The following is a 27,549-nucleotide window of genomic DNA, read 5'->3' as shown; positions in this document are numbered from 1 at the left end:
TTTGGCTCTGCCTGGAGAGCCTGGTGTCACTCCTGCTCAGAGAAAGAGATGAGGTGAGGGAGGGGCTGTTTGATTGTGTAAGGGGTTAGTAGCAGACTTGCTTTTTCTTTCCTACCAGGTGGATAAGTCCTTCCTGGAGACTCACGACCTCACTGCGCATGCGACAATGGCCATCAAACTGCGCCTAGGTGAGAAGGAGATCCTGGAGAAGGCGGTGAAGAGCGCAGCTGCCAGCAGAGAGTATTACAGGAAACAAATGGCAGACGGAGCTCCGCTCCCCAAGTATGACAAGGGCCATATTGCCTTGTTGGAGAACACTGTGGCAGACTCTAGACTCCCTATTGTCTTGAGAAACCTAGAAGATGTGGAAGAGCAAGGGGACTTAAAGATTGATGAAGCCATTGATGCTGAAGTCACAGAGAATGGGTTTGTAAATGGTGAAAACTCTTTATTTAATGGGACCAAATCAGAAAGTGAAAATCTTAGTAAAGAGAAAAGCAACAGAGGGACTGAAGATGCCAAAGAATCTTCTTCAGAAAGTACTGATGAGGTTAAAGAATAGTCCTAAAATTTTACTTTCTTGTGAAATTAAACTAGCTGAAGTTTATCAACAGTGCATTTATGTTGGTGTGTTCCTTTGTCAACATTTCTCTTTCTGCAGAGAAAAATGGTTTTGCTGCTTTATATAAAAATGAAATTTTAAGTTATTTAAAAGATTTAGCATCCCTTTTCAATTAAGATTGCCATCTTGCTTTCAGGCAAAAACTGGGGAAAGAGGTGCCTTTGGAAGATTTTGCAGCCCTTTGTTGAACCAAATGTATTTTCTTCCTGGGGAAGAATTAAGCTCTTCTATCTGCTGTGCGTTTGTTGTTCTGTCACTCTGACTACCGAAATTAAAAGCTTGCTCTGCCTCCTGCCAAGAAAAGCAGAAGGCAGGACTGACTCGGTATTCAGCATGAAGGTAGGGGAGCAATACAGCAGAAAACTGAATGAGAGGATCAGAAACTTGGGAGACTGGAGGAAAACCTGTTTAAAATCAGGTGTGCCAGTCCAGAAAAAGGTAAGGTGGCAACCTTATGATTGGTAGTTTTAAATGTCAATGAGAATCCAAATTGTATACACTTAAAGTGATCTCTGAAGATTTCAGTTTACTTTGTCTTTTGTTTACTGTATAAAATATCTTTCTTCTTCAGTCGGAGTTAGGCTGCTACAATACAACATTCATGAACTTTTAAAGGCTGACTACTTTTTATTTCCAGGCAGTAGTTTTTATTTACAATGTTGGCAGAGCTACTGGAGATTTTGCAAGCAGATAGGCCAAGCCACAGCTTTAAACTGATCAAAGTGAGGTCACTTCCCAGCTTCTTCAGGTTTTCACAATGAGCTAGAGATTTTCAAAGCTACACTTTTGACTAAACCATTATTAAAAGGAAAATATTAACAATGTTCTTGTCTGCTACTCCTTCATTTCTGTGTTGTTGAATGTAACATTGAATTCACATGGTTACCTGATCTTACTCGACTTTGTCTTTTGGTTAAGATATTAATTGATCCTGCTTCCTCAAAGGAAATGGCAATCAGGTTTATGTATTTTTGGCCCAAGTCCAAACCACAGCCAAGTGTGCAGTGGTTTTTGCCATTTAGATTGTGTCTTCATCTGATGCACATTTCTTGCGATACTGCCACAACTTAAGCAGGTCTACTGTCACCAGCAGTTTTGGTCACTGTCATAGTACATGTTTGAACTTCTAGGTGGAAACCATACAGTCCTAGCACTGTGCAATATCAAAACAAGGGTAATTCCATGGCTTGACTTTGAAATTACCAGTCTATTAGGAGGAGAGGAGGGCAGAATATTTTTATTTTGTGGATCAATTCAGAGGAGTATCAAGTGGTTTAAATCCATTCTCAATATTAAGAACTTTGTCTCTTACTTTTGTATCCTTAAGTTCATGATGATGGATTGAATGGAATGCTTGGACAGTTGTTTAAAACTCAATAGAGGTTGCAAACTGCTCATTGAAGATCAGTTGCAGTAAATCGTCTTCTGGCACATTTGTAGTTTTTTTAGCCTTTGCTTCTTTCATACTGCAACCTGGAACATGTGTTTTTGCATCAATCTTTGGTGCAATACACATTTAAATAGTGACCTTCTTTCAGGTTGTCATAGAAGTTCTGGTGTTCAGCTAGTATCAGTGTGGAAAAAATAGAAAAAATAGTTTTTTAAAAAGTATTTCACTAAGAATGGCATGTTGCCATTGCACCTTGGATATTGCTTCATCACTAACAAGATGCTGGACCAGTATTTTTGTAACTATATGCTGCCTTTGGTAGAATGTCATGGAATTGTTGTCTTGACAATTTAAATGTCATACAAGTAATTACATTTTGGTTTTTATTAGGACCAATACTCCACTTCTGTTTCTGCCACTTACATTGCACAACATTGTACTAGATACTATGATGCAATTCTGAAACTAGCCTTCCCTGAAAATTATAACTGTAATTCAGAATTTAAATGCTTTGATTCAATCTGATACACTGTATTTTGTTCCAGTATTTGCTAATATCTATGGCTTAGCAAAGCCTGTGGTCACCACAGGACAGAATGTGTGGGTTTTCTTGAATAAAATATAGTTCTACCATGTCTTCACTAGTGAGTGTATTATACAAGCAAAACCTCTACCTGATACTGACTGCTGTATCTTTTGGGGTCTGTGGGGAGAGGAATATCTGTCCAGGTGTACAGATGAAGATTAAAGGACAAATAGCTGGGGAAAAAACAAAAAAGGATTCAAGTAAAAGAAAGGGAAAGTGTTTTACTGAGTGCATGGTCAAATTCTTACTCTTCATCTGTTAGTGTTATTTAGAAAAATATGTTACACACAATAAAAATAGTGAGTAATCTAATTTTGTAATTTGCATTTTTCCTCTATGCATGTAATGGTTCCTTCAGAAGCACTAACCTAAAACTTAAGCTCTTGAAAACTGAGGTGAAAACAAAAAAAATTGGCACTGATGAGCCCTTATTACCATCTGTCATGAAAACAGACCTTTCAAAGCATTTTAAAGTTAACTTTCTTCATAATGTTTGGTTAAGAGGCTGTTCACACTAATCCCAGGCTAAATGCCAAATCTTGCTTCTGTTTAGCTATCTAAAGTATTCCTGTAAGAAAGACATCACTTGCATTTCTCGGACTGTTCTCCAAAAGCAAAACAGGGGAAAAAAAGCCTTTTGAATTTTACATGAACCTACCTACTGATGAATCATTTCCCTAACAACCTGTAACTAGTTTGGGTCCGTGCCACAAGGTGATGTCCATATTTCCCTCTTGATAAAGTCAAATATACAAAATTGAGCAACAACTGCCAGCCTGAAAAATGTTTTTAAAGTGTAAATGCAACTGTAGCTTAAGTGCTGTCATGAGTGAAGGAGAAATGAGAGCCTTCTGGCTGGGGAGGTGGGATGGTTTTTGTTCTTGGCTAGAATATTTATTCTTTGCCTCAGACATCATTATAAGGTGGTATGTACAGAAAATCTGTGCAACCCAACAGTAGATGCCTTCTTGAGGCTGATTTGCCTTTAGGGAGAAATGATCGTCATGGAGTCATGAAACTCACATGATTCAATGGTATTCTGGAAGATTTAGTTTACAAAATCTCCTCTAGTTCACATGTTTAAAACCAGTATGTAGTATCTACTGCTGCCCCTTCTCTCTCATTGTCTAGAAAGGCATGTGAAGTAATTATGAAATATTTGAAGTACTTCAATCAGACAAAAGAAAGGTGCTCCCAAAATCTTCTTTTCTGATTTTATGGACTGAAACTCAGTCTAGGTATTTCTTGTACTCTGCTCCAAACAGGAGTTTTCAGTAAAAACATTGCCCTACCACATTTATCTGATGAAGCAATACCCATCCCTTTTCCTCTAGAAGATTTTTAACTGATCCTTGTTGAAGTCAGATATGACCGCATGATTTTCACGTAATTACCATCTATATTTAATAGTTTCTATCGAGTTTCCTTCTTTGCATGCACTGCATGCTGTGCAAAGTACAACACATAAATTGGTGACTCATGGTTAGGAGAGCTTTCTTAGCATTTCCCAGGTTCTACATCTATTTCCTAACAAATGCCACAAGTTTGGAAACCATGTGGAGGATTTTTCAGTTAAAATTTTAAAAAAAACCTCTCAGTCCATAATTAAGAATAAAGCAAACCACAAGTGGTCCTGGTTTTTGGATCTGGTGTAATTTGTAATCATGAAAGATTAAGCTAGGTAGGAGAGGAAACTGAGGAGATGTCCTTTCCTAAGTGGAAAAGAGGAGCTGGACAAATGAACTGCAGCTAGTCTGTCCAGCTAGCAGTTTGTCCTCTGCCAGGGAGGCACAGTTGCTGCTCTCAAGAACAGGAAGTTCAGGAATTATTTCAGTGCATGTTCAAAATCATCTCCAATTAGTCCTGTAATTACTGTGAAATTTCACAATTAGGCAAGGGCTTCACTATAGATCACTAACACATATGGATCACAAAGAGTTGTGTTGAACTGGCAGTGAAGAGCACATGTGAGTCACTGCTGCCACTGAGACTTGACTTTGCTTCTTCAGAAAGGTGTTTAAAATCTACATGATTATAGGGGATAGCATCTTGCACATGAGTAATGTTGGTTTTCACAACTGGGTCACCATTACTTAGGCACAGATTCAAACACCCTCAGAAGTAGATAATTGAACTTAAACAGTGGTATTTTATTTGTTTACTGTTTTTAAAAAATGGGCTAACTTGCCAGCCCTGAATGCATAAGTCAATTGTCCTTTGAATAGGATTAACAGGGGCAAAAAAGCAAATTTCCCTGTAACATCCCATGCATGGCAAGCACCAAGAGTAGCTTCATTCCAGCTTGCAGCCTTGTTTCACTTACACGTGTTTCTGACCAGGTTCCCTCTTGCTTTGTGTTCAGCTGGGGCAACCTGCCTGTGCCCTAGATGCTTTTCTATCTGTGGAGAAGTGTGGGCTGTCCTCTTGGCCAGTTCAGCAGTGTTTGACATGATGCTGTGGAATTCAGTAGATTTCATGTTGTACTGCTACCTTGGACCCATGCAAATGGAGCATTCATTTCTTTCTTTTAGCTTGCTTTTTGCAAATGCTCTTTGATTTAAATATGCTGTGGTTTGTTGTCGTATTCACAGAAGTTGCCTGTTCCTCCTATGTAAGGCTGAATTTTGGAAACTGTGTAGGTGTCCTGCATCCAGCAACTGCTTTATGATATGGGTTTAAGGGAAATTCCATTCCCTTTGCTGTATTCCACACTGGTTCACCGCTTTCAGTAATGTTAATACCTCAGCCAAGGCTCCTAATTTCAGCACTACTAAGTGGGCTTGTACACAGATTTGTGGTCCAAAGGTATGAATAATGTGCTTTAAAACTGAATCTCCATGCTGAAACAGGCATGCACAAACAGCCTCCTATGAACTGCAAAGGAATTTTTAGATTGCCTTGAATATCTATAAGTCCCACTGCCTTGCAGCAATTAATTCAAGTGATTGGATGCTAGGAATGGTTTATTATAATTGCACGCAGGTAGTAATTTATTAGGGTGGCTGTTTCTTTTGGCATATGTCAAGAAGGTCAGAGTTTAGGCTTTTTTGGACATTAACCTAGTCTTCTGAAACTCTGAAGTTCCACTTTTTGGTCATTAATTTTGTACATGCTGAGATTGTGACAATTAACCCACTTAATAAAGGTCAAGTTTCAATTTTTTCCAATTTCTGGAACACTTAACTTTATTCCTTCTTGAAAATGGGCAGATACAGAATGATAAATAGTTATTAAATGAGAACGAAGATGTAGTTTTGCTGTCAAGATACTATTGAATGGTTAGTAACAAAAGGACCAGAGCTGCTATGGATTTGAAATAAAAGGAGTAGCACAGATCAAACTACAGGTAAATTAAATAGAGAAGTGTACATCACAGTGAGTGTTTAAAGTCATTTCTACATACACCCCTGTTAACTTACTCTACCTAAGCTTCTAAATTATGCAAATCCATAATTTGTCCCTTTAATTTTTTCCATACACACATGTGATTTTTCCCACAGCTGTAAAGCAGCATCAAACCACAGCTAAAAGGCATAAACAAGCAAAGTGAGTAAGGAAGTGGTGGTGGTGTTTTCAGGTGACCAAAACCTAGTTATACTGCATTCCTTAATAATTCCTGGCTTTAAGGAGCCACAAGATTAGGGAAAAAGAGGCCCTTGGTTCTGTCTAGTGGCATCAATTCCTAAAGGGTACATTGGCATGTTGTGTCTCTTAAGCTATCACTTAAAAATTCTGAAAAGTATCTATCAAAAAGCATATTTATTAATTTTAAATTATATCATCCATTGAAGAAATGTATGCAGACAAATCAGAAGTAGTTATTTGCTGTGTTGATAAAATCACTGTACCTTTAATAGTTTGTCAGCACTGAATAATGTTTGAAAACCTGTTTTTCACATTCATTTTTGAAGTTTTTAGGTAGTGACTAGGAAAGTGAGTCCTCCTGGAATATTACAGCAGCAGTTTATAGGTCGATGGTAAACACTTCAATGCAGGAATAGCACACAAATCTTTCAAATGATAAGCTGTGGAATGAAAATAATAGTGTTTCCTGAATAATTCTTTTCATTAAGTAGTGCAATTACTACTACCCAAACCTAAGAAATGGTGGTATCATTTTCACAAATTCTCACTCCTGTGCTGCTGAACAGGCTCACTTCAAGTACAGGGATACAAACTGTCCAGCACCATTAACATGTGCACCAATGTAATTGCACAGCATTCATATTCGAATGTCATCGCTCAGGATTAGATGAAATTATTTCCCCCTGGAAACAGAGTGTGGCTTTTGATTTTAAAATGCAACACAGTTTGGCATGATGTGGCTTATTTTTCACAGGAGAGGTCTAGCTGCTGCCTCAAAAACTCTTGCCTTGTCCCCAGAGGATTTTACACATGCACACACACTCTTGAGGTACTCCCTGCCCTTTCTCCCTTTGAGAGGTGTTATTAACCTGTGCTAATGCTGTCTAAATGCTCACTAGCTGGTAGCAATACTTGTGGGACAGATGATTTAGAGCCACTTGATTCAAAACATTCTCAGCTAAAGCTAAGTAATCATTTCAAGTGATCAAATATCGTCTGCTGCAAGAAGCAAATACACAGCACAATGATAGTTATCGAGCTTACTCTCAGCAAAGCATATTAATCTTTTCTTCAGATTTTACTTTTGGGAGTAGTGATATCCTCTGACAGGACAATTCAGTTATCTTCAGCTGAGTTTTCAGAAGCAGCAGCATTTTTCCTCAGCAAAAATTAGGTTCAACAGGTAGAATTTCAGCCTAAAATGATGTGCAGTCTTGAGGTGGACCTCTCCTGCTTTGCAGCAAGAGAAATTAGCTAGTATTTTCTTTCTCTTTATTAAGAAAGCTATTTTTGTCATCCATATTGGGCAACTGTATAAAAATAGGCAAGTTTTGTATCTTGGCAGGATTAAATGAGAAGTATGTATGTCTTTTTTTTCATATCCTTGAATATCAAAGCAAGACAAGCCTATTTAGGAAGTAGAATTTTATTGCTTAACATATATTTGCATCCCGCAGTGAAGACATTCACTTTCATGGCACGTTTTCTCCCAATGGTTTCTAAATGCCTTGCAGCACTCACAAAGCCAAATTTTTGCAGTATTTTTCTGAGATGAAGCAGCATTATTATGTTTTCTGACATGAAGAAGGGGCTGCAATAGGGTGGCAGAGCCTGAATCTGTAGTTCTGGTCACAAGAGCAGGTTACATTTCTAAGTTAATCTGAAATAGTTTTGTGAACAAACTACAAGATACTTTCTAGAAAGAGGAAAAGAGATGTGCCTGGTACTTGTTTAGAACAAATGTTTACTAAAATAAGCAGTTCCTCCTTACGAACAGAAGATTATTAAGTGTTGGGATTTTTTCTCCCTTGCTATGGACTGAGGGAAGAAAGTATTGCTGTGACTGCAGTGCTGAGCCTCCCCCAAGGACAGACTGGGATCCACAGGTGTAATTTTACCTGTTCTGGTCTGGCATCTTCCCCGAGCTTGGTCAATGGTGGCAAATGCAAATAAAGTATTAACCTGGAAAGCACTCAGAAACATCACATTTCCAAGAAGATACAAAGAGTCAAATACAGACAATGAAGTCAAGGTGAAATCTCTAAATGAGAGCCTCTAAAACTCTTTAAGGTAATGGCTAATTGTGATACAGATATATGAAGTAAGAAAAGGTATTTAGGGAAAGGCATAGCTGATTGATTTACTGACAAAAATGTTCTCTTAGGGGTGTGTTAATCTAAACTGCACAAATCTGCAGGAAAGGGTGAGATTTAGCATATCTTCCTCATGCAAAAAACTGAAAACATTTGATCTGTTCAAAACATCCTATTTTGATGTTTCAAGGCTGATTTGTTAAAGAAAAAAAAACAACTGGGCAGTGACATGATCTCTGCATTTCCCTACATGTTGTTCAAGCATTTCATATGTTACTTATGTGTCAAGTGTTAAGAATTTGTTGGACATCTTCAAATCTAGCAAAATTATGGAAAGCTCAGAGATTGCTGAATCCCATTAAAATCACCAGCCAGGTAGTGCCCTGCTTTAGGGACAGACCTGCTTCCTTAGCTGATATGTTGCTAGCAGAAAATTCATGTGGAGACAGGCCAAAACACAATTCATGGTCAGTCATGAGAGTCAGAAGAAATCCATGCCTTGTTCATAAAAGCAACTTAAAATTTAAACCCTGCTTTGGGTTTGAAATGACCTTTTAAGAGTATAAGCTTGTATGATTCTATGACTTCAACCCTTTTCTTTGAAATCTTGAAGCCAAATATTTGAAGAGGTCAGTATCTTAACAGCTCTTTGTCCTCTGGTGCAAGTGGTCAAGAATGCATTTTGCTGCAAATTGAAGGACAACCTTGAAGCTGAATTGTAAAGTTGCTGTTTGGTCCAGCTGCAGTCTCATTCATCCTCCTTTACTGAGGAGAACCAAAGGGAGTCTGAAGGGCAGAGAGCCTCAGACTGACCCAACAAAACATAGTTAACCACTGACACTTCATGCTATGGCAAAGAAAACAAGAATCCCACCACTCAGGAGGAGTCTGAAAAGGCTAAGCATTGGTCTCAATGCTTCAGATTTCTGTAAAAGGAAATAGGCAAAATTAAGATGACAATTAGCCCTCAGTTCTAAGATTACAAGCAGATTTGAATTGAAGGGGAAAGGTAGAAACTTATTCCATGGGCAAATAATTATGTGGTTGTCTAAGGAGCAAGGTTTTTGCATTGCTTTTGATGCTTTTTCTATGCATAACAGAATGTAAGTTCAGTGGTCTGGGCTGGATTTCCTACATTCCTCAAAAGACCAGTCAGACCAAGTCTTTGATAACAGACTCATCAGTTTGACAATATGGAGCTTGAGGAAATGTGCATAAGTTTCCCTCCTATTTTATTTTATTTGACAACCTTTTTTTGAAGATCAGAGCATACTTACAATTTTTATAGAACTCCTGAATCATTAGGCTTACAACATATGCTTATAAATGGGTTTTGTGGTCTGTTCAGTTTTTTCATATACTGGGTTTAGGTCAGGTAAACTGGAATACATGCAGGCTCCTGACTCCCACCTGATTATTAATATCCCCATGAACACCTGCTGGCAAACTGAGTTAACTCTCCATGACTTAAAGTAGCCACTAAATAAGATCGACTTACTTTTCAGCTTTTGGTCCTTTCTGGTCCAGTTTCAAGAGTTTCAAGTCAAATGCAGTGTGTAAGTGATACATCAGCTTTGGAAGAGGTTGATATGGCTGTCCATCATCTTCAGTCTTCTTGGGCTCCTAGGGAGTACAGCTGCTTTGGTCAGCTGGGATTTGGAGCTCACCAGTTAAAAAAAATGAAGGAAGATGTGCCTAGAGCAGGTGCCACCAAGTTGTTTGAAACATTGCTATGAAATAATACAGACAGAAAAATAGTAATGAGTCAGTTAAAACCTCAAACATAGAAATGTTAAACCTAATAAGCCTAAAAATCTGAAGTGTGTCAATTTTCCTGGTTTTTACGTTTGTTGGTTTTTTTAAACATCTTTCGTATTTGCAAGATCTCTAAAGACACCCGTGCTCTTTCTGGTAACAGGATAAATACGGTACTTACTGCAATGAGATCTCATTTTGTTCCATTTCAAACCAAATAAGTGTGCTTTAGAGATCATGGAAGTCTGTAAAGGGATTTGCCTCCAAAGCTAACAAGCCAGCCATGGAACAAAGGGAGAATAGCCCTAGTTTGAAGTCAGCAGTTACCAAAATGCAGTGTGCTGGCACTCTGAGTGTCAGTTTTCCCTTTTGTAAAGCATTCTGCAGTGTTCTGGAGCAAGTGCCTCATGCTGTGGTGCAGATCTCTACCTTTGTTCATCCCTTTTCTCCTCTAATTGACATTCAGAGGAAATGGACAGCATGGACAGTCTTTGCTGCATCATTCTCCATAGCTGCATATGAGCATTTTCAAATGTACTCTGTGTGTCTGGTCAGAGGAGTCATAAGAGAACATTACTTCATTAGTAAATGCAAGAACTGCAGAAGGACTTGGTGTTAGCAAAATGTCAGGCCAGAACTTTGGACCTGTGCTCCAGATTATTCACTGATCCCACAGCAGGGAGCAGCTGACAAACTGTGCCTCCAGAAGTGCTAACTTCAGACATGACTGAGCTAAGTTTAAAGGGTATGTGCATCCCCAATTTCAGCACAAAGTCACCCTTTGTTAAATAAAAAAAAAGGACCTGGCCATTTCCTGTACTCTCTGAGGGATTTGAAAAAAAAAAACAAACAAGAACTCCCCAAAAATATAACACCCTAATTCACAAACTGTTCTGTTGTGTTTCTGCCTGAGTCTCATCAGGCACTAGCTGGTGCCACTTTCAGAGCACTATTTCTTAATTCTCTCTTCTTCACTTCATACTTATCTCACTTTAGAGAGTGTGAAATTTTTCAGTTCATTATGTTCTGAACTGTTATTTAATTGAAGCCCCTAATGTTCAGTCAGTACACACTGCACACAGTCATTTAAAATATTCCAGCAGTGCACATTTTTTATAAGTGCTTCAATTGGAAGTGATCAAGGTTTGAGACTTCCAGCCTATAAAGGCTTCTGCTGTGGAAATGTGAAGTGCTACTTTCAATAATTTCAAACTGCTTCCTAAGCAGGCCTTCTGTTCTGACTCTCTTAAACTGCAGCATAATTTCTCAGCATGGTTTATGCCCAGAACCTTCATTTAATGGCTCACACAGAAAGGAGCAAGTTGCAGGATTTGATGGGGCCTACTAGCTGTGGAGCATGGTGGGAAGTCCTGCTCTCTGAACAGAGAGGCTGGGTGGGAGATTTTTGTTCTGCTCACCCCATCTTGTCCAGAACTGCTGGAACAGAGTGACTGCCCCCACTGCCCTTTTTTCTGCATGGTGTGTGCTATGCTTGCAGCTTTGTCCCCAGCTCCATGGGACCTGGTATGACTGAAGCATGAGCACAAAGAGTGTCTCTAAATGGATTTTTTCCAGTGACACGCTCTGAAACTCCAGAGTTGTAAGGTGCAAAGCACCTAGAAGAAACTAGGATGAACCTGCAGCTCCTTAAAGTCTGCTCTGCCCGTATTTTGGACATGGCTGCTACCTGTGACAACACAGACTGCAAACCCACTTTTCTTCCCTTTTCCACAAGCTTTGTGTGGATGACAAAAGGAACTGTGCTGGGGATGGTTGTCCTCCATCTTCTCGAGCCTGACTCTGTGCAGCAAAGGAAAGGCTCTGCTTGTAAGGGAGAGAATGAAGCTCACCACTTTCCTTCTTTCCTTCTCCTGCTGTTCAGAGCAAATGATACACAGGAATCACCAGCTGTCTGTTGTGGTGGGACAGGCTAGGGGCAGTGGTAGATGAGGACTCTCCACTACTTTTCATTGTTCAAATTTAAAGCTGAAAAGGAGTCAGAGATTCCAGTTTTATTGAAAATGCTTGGTAATCTCTAGTAATGACCTAGTCTAACTAAAGAACAAGCACTTGTTAAAGGTCATTTTCTAAGTGCTGTCATCCTCTAATTAATATCAACCATGTATGATGTTGGCAGTGGCTTCAAATATTTTAGCACGGGAAGACTGGACTTCCAGTGACATTTTAAATGAAAAAATGTAAATCATCTCTTATGAATGCTGTAATCAAGGTATTCATTAGCTAACTCTGGACTGCACAGGAACAGAAATAAGCTGTGAATCTTGGATAATGTCGTAGGAGTGAGAAGTCTTCCAGATACAATCCAGTAAGCTGCTATCAACTAGGGACATGCCTAAAGAGGCATGGTTCAGATAGCCAAAAAGACCATGAAAATGACAAATGAAGCACAACGAGGCAGAGTGTACACTACTGATTCCTAGTGAAAACGTAGAACAAGTAGCTCAGGAACCTGTAGATTTGGGAAACTGTTTCCTTGAAGATCCTTATCTTGATCCTTTAAAAAGATTGATGAAAGCCCTGAAGCATGAACAGATATTATTATATCCTTTCCAGAATGCAGTAGGAATAACCACACCAACTCTAGATTTATACCTTGAGGCAGGAAGGGTTCACTAGAACACTGACCCTGAATCCAGTTACCTGGTATATGTCCATAATGTGCACTTGTCCAAGACAAAGGCATCCAGTGTTGATACAAAGATAGGGGAAAATGGTGATTGTGTTGCTATTCTTGGCAGCTTGTTTCAATATTTGATGACTCTCACTTTCAAAAACAAAATTTTCCTATTGCTTCAGGTCCTAATGGTAGATTTGGTACTGCTTTGTTTTGCTGGATGCAAAAACTCTCTCTCTAGTCCCTGGAAATTTCCCTCTGTGCATATACTTGTATGGAATAGTCAAGTTTACCTCCCAGGCTTCTTCTTTTGATGAGAGAGGCACAGAAGGCCTCTTGCCGTACGTTTCCTCCAGCCTGAAAATGATTTTAGGATCTCCCCTCTTTGTTCCTCTAATTTTCCATACTCCTCAAAGATTCTTCCACTGGGTTATATATGGTTGCTCATTAACACCAAAGCTGTTTATGGTGGTATTTCTCTTTTTGATTACCATTTTGCCTGGTCAAACATCAAAGTCCTTCAGTAGTCCACTTTGTCTTAATGCTCCTTGGCACTTTCATTGGGTTCCACACTCATCATTTCAATCACTGCTGTTGATGATACAGTTTCCACAGTTCACAGGTGCAGCCTGTATCCTGGTTTCTTGATATCTGGCTTTGAATTCAAGTGCATTAAAAAGTTCTCATGTTACATGATCCTTGTTACATTTAACAAGTATTTTGGACACGAACGTAAGAACTTTGTGATTATCTTAACTTATAATACCTGCAATTGTTATATCTTCTTAATTTCTTTTTTTTTTCAGGATTAATTTTCTTATTTTTCTAAGTCCAGTGTTAGTGTTTTTTTAAATCTCCTGAAGTTCATGTGCTGCATGCCATGATCATACCAGAAATTCTATAGTCAAGTTTAATGTCTCCTGGAATATTTTTACTTGCATAGATAAAAATAGGGACATGTTCTCCAGTACATTTTCTTGGAACAGAGATTGCTAAACTCCACACTTTTCACATTTAGTCATAATTTCAGAAAAACAACAGAACATTACTTCTTTGTGAAGTTCAGCTCCAAATTCAGTTTTCCCAATAGTGGGTTGAATCAAAAACTTGTCTCTCCAGGTACTTTTTCTTCTTACTGTACAGGACAAGGACTGCACAGAATTAGTGGTTTTGGCTCTTGTTAAATATCTTCATGCTCAGGAGATAGTTTGTACAACCATTCAGTGAGGAAAAACAGGGATCATCTGCACCAGGCAATTCTTGAGGTAGGCATCTCCAGGAATGATCCAAAAGAAATGCTCAGGCAGTGTCAGGCCAGAGATGTTCACAAGCTGTGTCAGAGCGGTAGAATTTCTTACGAGGGTCTGTGCAAGACTTCACAATCATAAATCATAGAATAGTTTGGCTTGTAAGGGACCTTAAAGATCCTCTTGTTCCAACCAGCTGCCATGGACAGGGACACCTTCCACTAGACCAGGTTGCTGAAAGATGCATCCAACCTGTCCTTGAACACTTCTAGGGATGGGGCACCCACAGCCTCTCTGGGCAACCTGTACCAATGCCTCACCACCCTCACAGTAAAGAATTTCTTCCTAATATCTAATCTAAACATCCCCTTTTTCACTCTGAAGTCATTCCCCCTTGTCCTTGTTAATAGTCCCTCTACAGGTACCTTGTACCCCTCCAGATGCTGAGAGACCTCAATAAGATTTCCCTGGAGCTTTCTCTTCTCCAGGCTAAACATCCCAGTTCTCTCATTCTTTCCTCATCAAGGAGGGACTCCATCCCTCTAATCATCTCTGTGAGCCTCCTCTGAATTCACTCCAACAGGTCCACATCCTTCCTGTACTGTGGCCCCAGAGCTGGATGCAGCACTCCAGGTGGGGTGTCCTGAGAGCAGAGTCAAGGAGAGTCACCTCCCTCCACCTGCTGGTCATGCTGGCTCTGGTGCAGCCCCGGAGATGGTTGCCTCTGTGGGCAATGCATTGAAGTTCACTTGCAGAAAAGGCAATGGTCATGAGTGACCTGAAGTTGTGTAAGAAAGAGCAGGATCTGATCTGAGTGATACTGCCAAATGACACACATGAGCAGCAGAGGTGCACCCTGCCACCTCTCTCCATCCTGAGCCAAGATATTCATGTCCTCTGTAGTTCAGACAATTTTTTCTCAATTCCTCCTGCATTTTCATCCAGCAACCCCACTGTGTACCTGCCCTCACAGATGCCGTAGTTTCTGTCCTTCACATCACATCCCACACAGAATCCAAACACAAGCCCAAGAACTTTAGTGATTTGAAAGTGTGAAGCATTTCCCAGTTTTCATAGACATGTGATACACATTTTGGTGTGCACACATAGATGCCAGCTTGTAGCAGCTTCTTGTGATGTTGAAAACACATAGTGGTAAAGTTTTGCAAACAGGTGGGGAAAGAAAATGTAGCACTGGTTATTTGTATTGAACTGTTGCTGGAGGCCATGGCAAGCTGGCAACCTGTCACACAAGAACCAAATTCCAAAGAGCTCATAGCCTCATGGTCTGTCATTGTTTTGTGTGAACATTGCACTCCACTCTTCCAAATCCCAATGGCAAGCTGGCCAGTGAGACGTATAAAACTCTGAAAGAGAAGATTTCTAAACAAAAGACCACAACTCTTTTCAGCGTATTTGCCCCATTAATATCTAAAATCTGTGGTTCATGCTATAAACATAATGAGCTAATAATCTCCATTTCACCATGAGGATGTATTTGTATCAGAAACTTGCAGTGTTTCTCTCAATGACAGATCTATATAGCATTAAAAAAAATCTTGGAAGCAGTTTGATCTTTATTTGGCTAGGATCACACAGAATCAATATTGGCACTGTGAGATTAAAATTTCTCCCTACTTTCCTCCAAAGCATAAACCAAATTCTGGAGCCCATTGTAACTACCTTGTGTCTGAATCATAGAAACCTAAGTATGTGGTTACCTTGGAACAGCTACCCTAATTCCCAAGATGGATGGCATGCTTTCTTTACCAAGAATGACCAGGAACCTCTGGATTAGTAAATTTAATTCTGAAGATTCTTCTTTTCATATTTATTTATAATCCCATTCATAAACTCATAAAGTTGCAGTTTAAAGTCTGTTGTGTTTCCTGATCCTAGGACTGTACCTAGGACTTGCTTCCCAAAACCCTGTTGCTGTGGATGTCAACTGTCAACTCCTTCTGCTGTTGGAAATGGGGGTCTTCTCCAAAACATCAAGAATGTTTTGAGAGACATCTCTTGCCTTACATGCTACATGTTAAGCCTGAGGCTGGTTTCATAGCAAGAAGGGAAAATACGGTCAAAATGCAGTGAATGACTGCATGTATCAGCACACTGTACTTACAGGTGGAATTAAAGGAGAAATGCTCTGTGAACTGTGCCATGCCCACACTGCCTTCACTTAAACTCCGTCTGCTTTCACACTGCTTTAAGCATCAGCGTTTCAGCTGATTTATGGGGAGAGAATTCCACTAAAATACACATTTTTAGATAGAGTGACAAGCTTGTGTATTCCTCCCTAGCAGATACATGTAAAATCCAGTTGAAATCTATATTAGGTGGATATCCCTGTTTGATATTTCTTTTTTTTGTTTGTTTTAACATGCAGATTTCAGTAGACATTTTTGGTTATACAGCCCTGGAAATTTTTAACATCTGTAAATGCCTGAGCTATCCAGGGTCCAAGTTGCTTTGGAGGTGCTGAGTGATGCTGAAACAGTATCTTGCAGTGGCTCAGCTGATGAAATGACCATGGTGTGTGGAGGTGGTACTGGCCAAAGGCAGGACCCGCAGCAACAATCAAGGATCTCAGCTCTTCCACTGCTCTACTCTGTGATCTCAAGAAAGGTGCTCTGTTTTCCTGTGATGGCTTCTCCACTTATAAAATGACATTTTGAGCTAAATGCTTAGAGAGTGACAGATACTGTCCAAACTTTCCCCGGAAAAACTGAGCTAATTTGGTATCTAGGATGTAGTAGAATCAAGCCCTGTTTGGTAATATGGGGTAAGACAGCACTGGTAATACTGGAAAAGAAACAATCCTGAAATCTCTGCAGTTTCTTCTTGTGATGGGTGAGTTTTGGCTGAAGGCTGCAGTGCCAGTTCATGGAATGAATGAGAAATGTGTTTGCTGAGATTTGGCCTAAACTCCCTCCCACAGGAAAATGGGCAATGATGTTTGTAGCCACTTGTGAGTCACAGAGCCACGTACCAAAGCAAATCATAGCCCCCCTGACAGGCTGGCACAACAGTACTCTGTGCAGCGAAGGCACTGTGGACCTGCATTTCAGGAGTGGTGTCCACTTCCACTGCCAGCCCAGTCATGAAGAGCTGTGGGTATTTGAAAACCTTGGTTAAAACCAGGGGCAGAAATGTTGGAACCAGTCATTGTAGGCAGGATGATTTCTGAGGAGCCAGGGTAGTTCTCCACCCCAGAAGCAGTCCATTGCAAACACAACTAGTGCTTCTAATCACAACACTGGCTTTTATCTGAAAATAATTAGCTGAAGAAAAATAAAACCCCCTCTGTCCTTGCAAAGCTATGAGGGAAGTGCATCTAAGATTGCTTCAAATGAAACAGTGAGGCTCAGAGGAACCAGAGACCTCTGCTTGTATGTTGCATTCCTTACTCCTGAGACAAGTTTATGAAGGAATGGAGTGTCTTTAATCATTTAATTTGGCTAATTTAAAACTACATATGCATAATTTATTTACAGAGCGGTAAAACCCTCTAATTCCTGCATTTATTATTGTAACACACAGTATTAGAGTGATTTTTTTTTTACTATTGCAATCTGCACACTGCCCGAGAGTGTTAGTGTGCTACACATCATGCCTGAGTGAGTATGTTTGAGGGGGTTTGAGACTCCAATTCACATATACCACCCTCCATAAATTATGTACTTAACTTCCATTTATATACAAAGGCATTGCAGAAATTAGAATATAAATTAATTTATAGGGCTTTCATTCCCAGACATTGTTTTTTGCCCTTTGTTTCAAAGGAAAAAAAAACCCAACAAACAAAAAAGGGTCTTCCTTTTCCCACTCCAGGGGGGGTTAAGTTTTGGTAATATTGCAATAGTGCCTTATGCTAAAGGTTTGGCTCATTCACAGCAAAACCCAGGGAACCTGCCTTGTTGAAACTACCTCCAAATACAATTTATGCAATCTATTCATGTAAGTGGGACACCTTTTCTAATTCCAGCTCATGGGAATTTAATTGCCAAGTTTGAACCTTTGTCAGGATATCTATCATTTTTCAAGGACTTCATGGATGGAAAAAGAATTCAGTGAGGTCCAGCTCTTTTACAAGGCTTGACAACTATTCTGACCTTCTCAGAGTGTAAGACATGAGAGCCCCAAAAGACCTGGCTGAGGCAAAGTGAGAGAATTGATTCCAGAGCTGCTTCATTCACAGGTACCTTTAAATTATATTCCAGCCTGACCCAGAAGGTTTCTGCCATGTAAGTCTCACCCCACTCACTTTTAGATATCTGAATTTCCCCTCATTCCTTTGCTGACCTGGGCTGTACTTTGTGCAACCAGCTTCACTGAAGGCATTGTGTGTCCACCATAATGCCTCTCATCACTAATTCACAGTCCCTTGGCATGTATGAAAGCTTAAATTATTTCCTGCAGTGTGCATTAGCTTGCACATGTCTACACTGAATTTCATCTTCCATCATGCTGTCTGGTCAAGTCTTTCTGGAACATGTCGTAGCTCCCCATAGTCTTGAATAACCTAAAAAATTCTGTGTCATCCGGACATTTTGCTAATTCACTATTTACATCCCTACTCCCAGGTCACTAAGAAACATCTCTTACTACAAACTTTGGGCTGACAGGCATAAATTCTTAATGTGTATTGAAACCATGAGCCAATCTAGGGCTATTTCTTAGTTTGATATATTCAAAGTAGCTTTTAATGGCTTATCAGTAGGTGTTGAAGGCAGTGAAATCTGTGACAGCATTGCAGGTTCTGCTTTCTTCAGCTGGGCTTGCTATCAGAGACAATGGGGCTGGCATTCTGCTCTTCTGGATGAGAAACTAGCTCTTTTCTAAATCTGCATGGGATTTGAGCCTCTTCCATTCACCATATTTTTCCTGTGCAGGAAGGATGACAACTCCCATAGGCAGCAGCAGCTACTCACGGCGCAGAAGGAGAAATCTATGTCTCTGTCCTAGGAAATTGGGTTGACCTATTCCCCTGGAGCTGGTTGGCACAAGAGGAGAAAACAGGAGCTGACAGAGAGCAAGACCATGCATAGGGGCAGGAGTAAAGATCCTGGCTGTTGCTGAGCCTCTCACCATGGTTATCTCCCCCAGCTCTGCTTGTGTGGTTACCCTCAGAGTGGGTTCCTGTCTGCTCTCCTTAGAAATACTGAAAGCAATACACAGTGGCTCTTTTCCCAAAAATGGGTGATGGGCCATGTTCAACATATCAGGTACAGTGTCTGACAGTGTCTTTGGAAGAAAGTATGGCATGGCCTCATCCTTTTAATATACTTCAAGAGTCATTTAACCCACCTGGTTCCTTACATGTCATTGTAGAAACTCTCACTTTGTAAATATTTTCTGCTTCTTCTTAAGCTGTAGGAATATATGCCAGTACTTGTAGTGACACAGAGGGAGATTCTGTAGGCTATAGTCTGCTTTGGAGGAGAGGACATTGTTCATCAGAACAATGAAGGTGATGTAGGAAGAAAAGTTAGATTTTGAAATTTTAATAAGTAAATTTTACAGAGGAAGACGAATCTCCTTTTCTCTCTCCTTTAAAATCATCTCAAATGATATTACATATCTGGGTTGTTAGGTCTCCTGGCAATGCCAGCACCACCCTGAAAAGGTTACCACTGGTGTCTGAAGGTATGTCCAGCAGCAGCACAGAGAAAACATGAGCTAAACACTCAAACAATGAATGGGTGCCACTAGCAATGATGCTCTGTTGACAGCAATAGAATGGTGTCTATTTCTCAGAGGCATTTGTCATTCCAGGGTATATGCAGGCTCAAGTATATGAAACTGATTTGGATTATGGTCGGCAACACTTAGGAGGTTATCTTTGCAATCAGAAGAAAAAGGGCTTTTAATTACAAGCACAGTAATAATATCAAGTTGGGGCAAATCCTGTGCTTGATCCTGTACTACTGCTCTGGAGTTCTGCCTGGTTTGGATACTTGTCTCTGTCTGTTTCCTCATGAAATCACTTCCTGAACTAGATGTTTTTGGTAGAATCACTTTTGCAACAAAATGACAGAGAAATATTTGTCTCATGCTGAGCACACTTGGGAAAACACTACTCTGCCCACAGCCCCTACCTGACCACAGGGAGAAGGCCACAGACCTGCACAGGTGTCTTTGTAAACCATCGCTCATTCCTACTGTGGTCAGGGACCAGAGTCCCTCAGCCACCAGCTCAGACCTCTGGTGTTCTGGTGAAACCAGCAGCATAACCCCCTCCTGCTGTCCCAGCAGCACATCAGGTATAGAAGAAGATAAAATCTCTTTTTCCAGCTTGTCAGCACTCCTGTATGAAGCAATGCTTGTGTGATCTCCTTCCTGTGGTGCCCAGCTTTCCACACGTGGGCTGCACTGATCCCGAGTGCCTTGGCAGGAGCTGGTAGGTGCTGTTACCCTGGGAGGGGGCCGTGCTGCAGCTGCAGTGAAGGCACCCGCTTCTCCCAGAACCTCTGCACTCACTTGGTTTCCAGCCTGGAGGCTTTGGCCAGCTCTGCCTTCCAGTACATCTCCCACATCATCCCACACCTCATCATCCTCTCCACTCTCCACCTCATCCTCCAGCCTTTCCTCTCCCCTCCTGCCCTCAGCCACCTTCCAGCTTCCTCCCTGCCCCTCCAGCCATCCCTGTCTGCATTCCTCCTGTCTGCTCTGTTTGCCTCCCACCAGAGCATCCCACAGGCTATGCCTTTCTGCAGATGGACTTGCCCAGTCACCCACAGCTCTCCATGGGGTGCTGGCTCCCAGTGGGCATCAAGGGCCCTTTCCTCCTCCTCTCTTTGAGGTGATTTGCAGCTCGTGGGGGTTCCATGAGCACCAGAGCTATCCTAGAGAGCTGGAGTTCAGCAGCACATCCCTCCAGAAAGCTTTTGTGTGGGGGCTAGGCACACAGGGTAGACAGGGTTGCCTTATTAAAAAGGGTCTTTGGTGTTTGTGGCTGTGCATGAGGTAGTGGGAAGGGGAGCAAGGGACAGGAGCCCTGTGGAACAGGACGCACACAAGGCTCCAGGCTTTTTGGAAGCTGTGGTTTCAGGTATGAGCTGAGCTATTAAACAAAGCTGCCTCCAGCACTGCCCTGTCAGAGCAGGAAACGGGGCCAGCCCCTGCTCCAAGGCAGCACAAAGTCCCTTTCCTTCCCATGGTGTCCTGGCCAGGCCTGCCCTTACTAGCTTTGCGGAGGATGCGAGCCCCGGGAGGAGCCGAGCCCTGAGGGAGCCCGGCCCTGAGGGCGCCCGGCCCCGAGGCAGCTCGGCCCTGGAGCAGCCCGGCCCTGAGGGAGCCCGGCCCTGAGGGAGCCCAGGCCCGAGGGCGCCCGGCCCCGAGGCAGCTCGGCCCTGGAGCAGCCCGGCCCTGAGGGAGCCCGGCCCTGAGGGAGCCCAGCCCGAAGGGAGCCCGGCTCCGGGGCTGTGCGGTCCCGCAGCCGGAGCTCTGCCCGTCCCCTCTGCCCCTCGGAGCCGGGGGAACCCGGCCGGGCCCCGAGAGCCGCACGGTGCTCGCCTGGAGCTGGGCTTTGTTACAGGAGGAGGAGTTTCTCCCTCGACATTTTCACAGCTCGGGAAGGAACAGGAGGGATTGATGACTCTGAGCCCAGGAAAGACAAAGAGGTGATAGTGCCCTACTGGGCTTTGATAAACCCAGGCAAGCAGCCACCACTTGTTCTTACAATCCCTCACTCCCACATATGCACGAGAAACGCTATTGTGGGGCTTTTTCAACATTACTGCATACTTATTTACTGACGTGCTTTTGTTTTCTGTCAAAAATCTTGTTTCTAAACCTCTCCTTATAACTCACCACAGAGACACTTGCACACACTAATTTTTCTGTCAAAGAAATCAGTACTGTAACATTTGAAGGGGAAAGTAAAAGACCATTTTAAACTACTTTTTTTTTTCTTTTCACCATTTTCTTTCACCAAATTACTCTTCAGCTCTTAATTTCAAAGACATTGTGCTCAGTTTCAGTAGCCTGCAGAGGTCTGTGGAGGTGTGATTGGGGAAGCTTTTGCTAACAAAACCCTCTTCATTTCTTTCTCATAAGCACAGTGTTTGCACCTTGCAAACCTGACACTCGTACTGAGGCACAGATTTGTAAAGGTATTTTGACATCTCCCTCCCAGCAAGTCAGACTTGGAGATTTGGCTTTTCCACTGTGATAGTTTGCTCTTTTATTTGTTGAATTTTCCTCCTGTTGGAGGAATGGCAAATCTAATTTGACTTCTCTGGGGGCAAAATCACAGGAGAACAAGGCCTTTAAAAATATCACCTGATTAACTCTCTCAGATATCCATCAGGAAAAACAGGCACTTTAACTCATTTTCTCCCCACAAAGCAACTGGCTCAGAATAAGAGAACCCACTTCTAATTCAGGGTGATGGCTACCTGGCTGGATGCAGCAACATGCAGATGCACTGAAGAAAATGTGCCACAGCATCTTCCTAGCAGGACTTCACAGCTTCCAACCCCTGAGTGCTTTTTAAGCACCAACTCAGTAATTATGCATCATGGACAGGCCTACTTTTTCACCATCACTTCTACATTTCACTGCAGCTTTGCAAAATGACCAGATGATTGAGATCTGGAAAGTTCATGCTCTCTGTCCTGCATTCAGGCTATTGCACAGCACTGCTGTGCCATTGGGGCACTTAGGGAACCCAATTGTCTTTGCTGCTGTCCTGCCTAGAGGGTCACAGGGAGCAGGACCCTGTGGTGCTGAATTCTGGAAAAGCACGTGATGTGAGTCCCCAAAGTGATGAATGTATTACATACATGGAAAAGGAGACCCAGAGAAAGCAGAAACACAGGAGTGAACAATACAGGAGCACAGAATGCCAGCTCACATCAGTGAGCTGGGCTACAGAATGTCCTGCTCCCACTTGAGACCAATGACTGGAATACCTTTCAGAGAGGTGGAAATCTGTTGGAGGCACAAGCCATAGGTGAGACTGCAGCTCAGCATCAATGTGTATCTGAAGGGATTGTCAGGCTGGAGATGCCCTGATTGCTGTGTCCTGTAGGATGCTGCATCTGAATAGCATCTTTTGTGCCAGGCATTTCCATGATGGAACCTGAGACATTATAATTCCAAAATACCCACCAGACCCCGGAAAACTGCTGAAATGCATTTGAAATAGCAGAATTCTGATGTGGTCAATTAACCCCCTGCTATGCAGAACCCTGGTATCTCTGTATAAATAAAATAAAAGGCAATAGTGTTGGATTGATGGCATAGCTGGGGAAGAAAGCAGCGATACCATTAGATAGCTCCTTATGAATTATTTATTGGGAGCTGTGATCAGAGCTCTGTTTAGCCTCTGTCCTGCTCTAGGTCATCACAAGCATACACCCCATGCCCTAACTCAGAGCATTAAGCAGCCATGCCAAAGACAGGATCTTTGCATGACTGCCTCCAGATCCCAGCACATACCCGTGTAGCCCCTATAATGGACAAGCACATGTATTATTAAGCAGCAGAAAGCACTTGTACAAGGCTGACGGCACACATGACTTATTTACACTGACCTAAAATAGCAGCACTTTAAATGATACAAACACAGAAGACTTTAAAGTGCTCCATGGAGATTTGTGAATACAGGAGAACCCTTTGGCTAATCCTGAAACATTGTTTTCTTAAAAAGTCATCTGATTTTCTTTTATGCACCTGCCATTACTTTCCCTACCTAGAAGTGGCTTCCTTTGGTTTTCCCTATATATTGGATTATTAGCAGCTTGATTATTAACAATCCTCCTACTTTTGTTGGCAGATGCAGCCTTTCAGAGCTGACAGCTCCTAAGGGCTTAGGAATACTCTCCCGCAAGCTTGCAGGGTAGAGGATTCATGGGGTTTTCCCTTCTTTTAGCTGAGATTCCTGATGGAAAGTGGCTTTAAATGGCTCCACTTCAGCTATGCCCACTGGCCAGGCTTGGCACATTTTGTCCCCACTGACACTTGGTGTCTGTTTGGGGACAGGGGCTTTGTGCTCAGATGAGGAGGGAGGTCACTGCCAGGGTAGATGGGAAAAACTCCTGGTGGTGTGCCAGGATCATGGGGTGAAGGCCAGAACCAGTGAAACCTTAAAATGAATGTATGTTTGTGCAGGGTGGGGGGGGACCTTAAAGATTATTTAACCAAAAAAAAACCCCTCAGAGTCTGACTTATATGAAATTTAATTTAATTTATTTTTACACCAGCAGCTGTCAGTTCAAAGAACAAAAACAAAGTAGCCATCTGTGCTTAATTTCATAAATCTACTGTAGATTGTCACATGATAGTGGAACTTGGACAAAAACATGTCATGTGATTGGGTCCAGTCCCTTTAAAGTCAGGCTTTCATATGTAATCAGATGTAGTTGCAGCTATAGGCATGAGGCCCAACTAAGCAGGCAGTGACATGTCATGAACTGAGAGGGGTCAATCTGACAGAAACCCTCATTTCTAGGACTTGTATCATCTCCCCTTCTTCTCATGGCAGAATTGTTTGGGTTCCTTTTTTCATTATGTTATGTTTTTAATTATCAGCATTGGAGCAAAACTATGAGCTTATTAGATAATAGCAATGCCTGCAACATGAAATACAACATGAAACAACTCCCCTCCAGGGAGAGCTGCAATGGCATGGAAAAAACAGGGTGCCAGGAAGCTGTGAAGTACCAAGGGTGGTCGCAGTCATGCAGTCTCACCTTCCATTGGAATCTCTTCTCTGATTCTTTAGATGTGACAAAAAGCATTTTCTTTAAACCTTCACCGAACACAGGTAAATCAGAGAAACATAAAGAAATGCGATTTTATTTATCCATTTGAGAGGCAAGGCTAATAGAGAAAGTCAGAATGTGTTTACTCTCCAAAATCATATTACTAAGAAAGTGCAAGGGAGAGAGATCAGAGGGGGTGTAATTAAAATACAGATCAAAAAGTCACATTTTTCAATTTGCCATGTGAAAAAAAAATAACAATCAGCTTGTCATATTCTCATTAAATACCAGATGGTTGAGCATGAGTAATAGATCTCTGGCTGACAGAAATCTGCAAACTCTTTTCTTTGGAGAGTTTTTAACTTCAGCAATCCGACCATATCGAATAGTCAAAATGCTATCAAGGTGAATGTATTTGTTTAGTATTTACGTGCATGTATTTGTCTGTACATACATGTGGGGAGGAAACCAGACCTGGGCACCAGAGAAAGTAAAATTGATTCTTAGCAGGTAAGTTTAGCTGCCTAAAACACTTTTACTCTCACACTCACAGACACAAGGGTTTCCTGAGTTTTAATGCTTTCCACCTTCTCATGGACAATTAACTGATGACCACAGCCAGGCTGAAAGGAAAGTGCCAGAGCTCCTTTAGCTGATGCAGCACATAACTATAAATCAGCATGTTGCTCTTGCCCTGAGCCCCTCAGATCAATCTCTTTCTTGCACCTCTGCTGTTTCCTTCAGTGGAGATCCAGCAGCTGCCGACAGCCCTGTCCTGCTGCCTTTTCCAGGGCCAGGTCACCCCCGGACCAACTCCAGCAAAAGTTTTACCATGCTCAAATTAGTTCTCTGGTTTGCTGTCACTAGTGCTGTGTTACAATGACACTGACAGGCTCTGGCCATAGACCACTGCTGAGATGGTATGAAGAGAGAATGAACAAGATGCTTCTTTTCTTCCCCACATGATTTACTCTCTCAGTGTGCAACATGATGCAGCACAAGGATGTGGTCACATTGGGAAGCTCAGACCCAACCATATCTGAGGGTGCCCATGGAGGCAGCACCGTCAGCATCTCCAGCCTGCTGAAGCCAAACCAGCCTTTCTGTAGCTGGGTTCCTGTCTTGATCCCAAGTACAAAGATGCATCTGATTGCTCCCTCACTGGACTTCAGCCATTTGCAAGGCTTGATAACAGCACAGCCAAAAGACTGAGAGCCCTGAAAGGCCGATGTAATAAAGAAAACATTTAAGCCTGCCAGGAACACATCGAATTTCAAAGAAATCCTGTAATGTGTGCAGAGGGAGCAGCCATGCTCCTCTTGCCTGCTCCAGCCTGTCGTGGAAGTGAACACACACTGGTCTCTCTTGGAGACCTTGCATTTTATTTTAATCTCATCATCACCACCCCCTACCCCCTTCTTCTTCTTGTTGCTGTTTTCCCTTAACCTAAAAGAAGTCATTTTGAATGAAAGTAGATTATCTGGTCCTTGTATACGGAAAAACATCAATTACTGTCTAAGAACAATAGTTTTTGTGGTAGGAGTGTGGTAGCTTTATTCTCCTACAAGTTTGGGCTGGACTGATACTTAGAGTAATAGACATTAATGCCAGAAGAGAGCTTGTGAGGTTTCTTGGCCTACTCTTTTTGCCAGTAAGGGATATTTCCCTACGGGATATTGTAACCGAGCTTTAATTAAAAAAATTAGAAGGCATTAAAGCAGCACAAAGTAATAGCCTCCTTCGGTGTACCTCACATTTCCAACCAACCTGTTAGTCTCAGGCCTTCTTCATTCAACCTACTGACACATCTGAGCTCTTGGCAGATCCGGATCTCACAAGGCTGTGTTGTTCAGGGATATTTAGAAGTGATATATCTACATTAGCACAATAAATTGGCATGGGTAGAACACCATGCTAATCAGTTTGGATTGCTTCTCATCCTCAAGCTAGTTCTTTTAGACCTACCTCATTTAGCACTACAATGTGCAGTGCAGATGTATCCACACACTATCCAAGTCTTTGGGAATGACACTGTTACGTGGGGCTCAGAAAATCCATGGGTGGTGGGAACAGGGGTGAAACTGAAAAGTTTGGGCTCTCCCCACCCAAGGCTTCTAGTTGGTTGATACAGAGGTTTTTTATTTTTTCTATGAGGTCTTGGTGCCACTGAGATCTGTAGAAGTTTTGACATCACATACAGCTGTTCTAAAACTTTATCCTCTGTTTATTTTTCTAGTCAGAGTAAAAATGTTTTTCCAATGATAATACGCTAGTCTCTCAAAACTGTTGATTTCTTCTTAAATTCTATTCAGTTTTGCCAGTTTCACAACATTTTCCTTATGCATTTTTCGTGGTTTTAGTTAATACCAGCATATATTACTGCCTGAATCACCTTTTTTTTGTGACTTGCCATCTTATCATACTAGCCTCACTTTTCAGCTGTTACTTTTTCAGGAGTTCACCCCCCATCTCCTCATTTTCTCTTGGATTGACAAGGCTGACAGAGGCACCTGTAAGCACTTGCCTTCTTGATCCTGGCTTTAATGATTAGCTTAAGGAGTCTCATATGCTCCTGTCATACCTATTGCTACCTCTGTCAACATTCTTTTCAACACAGCAGACTTTGATTGCGCTTAGAGACAAGGTCTGCAGCACCTGTTTTCAAAGGAAATGGAAAGGCAGATATTCTGCTTATGAAGATTGACTTAGTAATGGAGCCAAGGTTAACAAATTCACCTGGAGATTTCCTACGGCTCTTGACTCTGTGCTTTTCTAATCTGGAAGGATGTACTGATGGTAAGGTAACAGTATCCTCACCTGCAGACACTGGCAGTGGTTTTTGGCAACTTCTACGCTGTTTGGCTTCTCTTTGAGATCTGTTCACTCTCTGTTTAGCAGACCATGCCTTGCTTGCCTGCCTTGTG

At 41.8% G+C, this 27,549-nt stretch overlaps 1 protein-coding gene across 1 annotated transcript in view; it reads left to right on the top strand.

Moving 5' to 3' along the window:
• The window catches only part of SETD3 (SET domain containing 3, actin N3(tau)-histidine methyltransferase), a 61,509-nt gene extending 58,860 nt beyond the window's left edge, over positions 1–2,649 (top strand). The window contains exon 13 of the mRNA XM_054635791.2: positions 119–2,649. Coding sequence (XP_054491766.2) covers positions 119–562 — 444 coding nt within the window. The 3' untranslated portion in view covers positions 563–2,649. The remainder of the gene's footprint in view (positions 1–118) is intronic.
• The last annotated feature ends 24,900 nt before the right edge of the window (positions 2,650–27,549 follow it).

This window comes from Agelaius phoeniceus, chromosome 6 (genome assembly GCF_051311805.1).
Source record: "Agelaius phoeniceus isolate bAgePho1 chromosome 6, bAgePho1.hap1, whole genome shotgun sequence".
NCBI classification, from domain to species: Eukaryota; Metazoa; Chordata; class Aves; order Passeriformes; family Icteridae; genus Agelaius; species Agelaius phoeniceus.
Note: the sequence above shows the minus strand (reverse complement) of the source record. Positions and strands in the feature narration are given on the sequence as shown.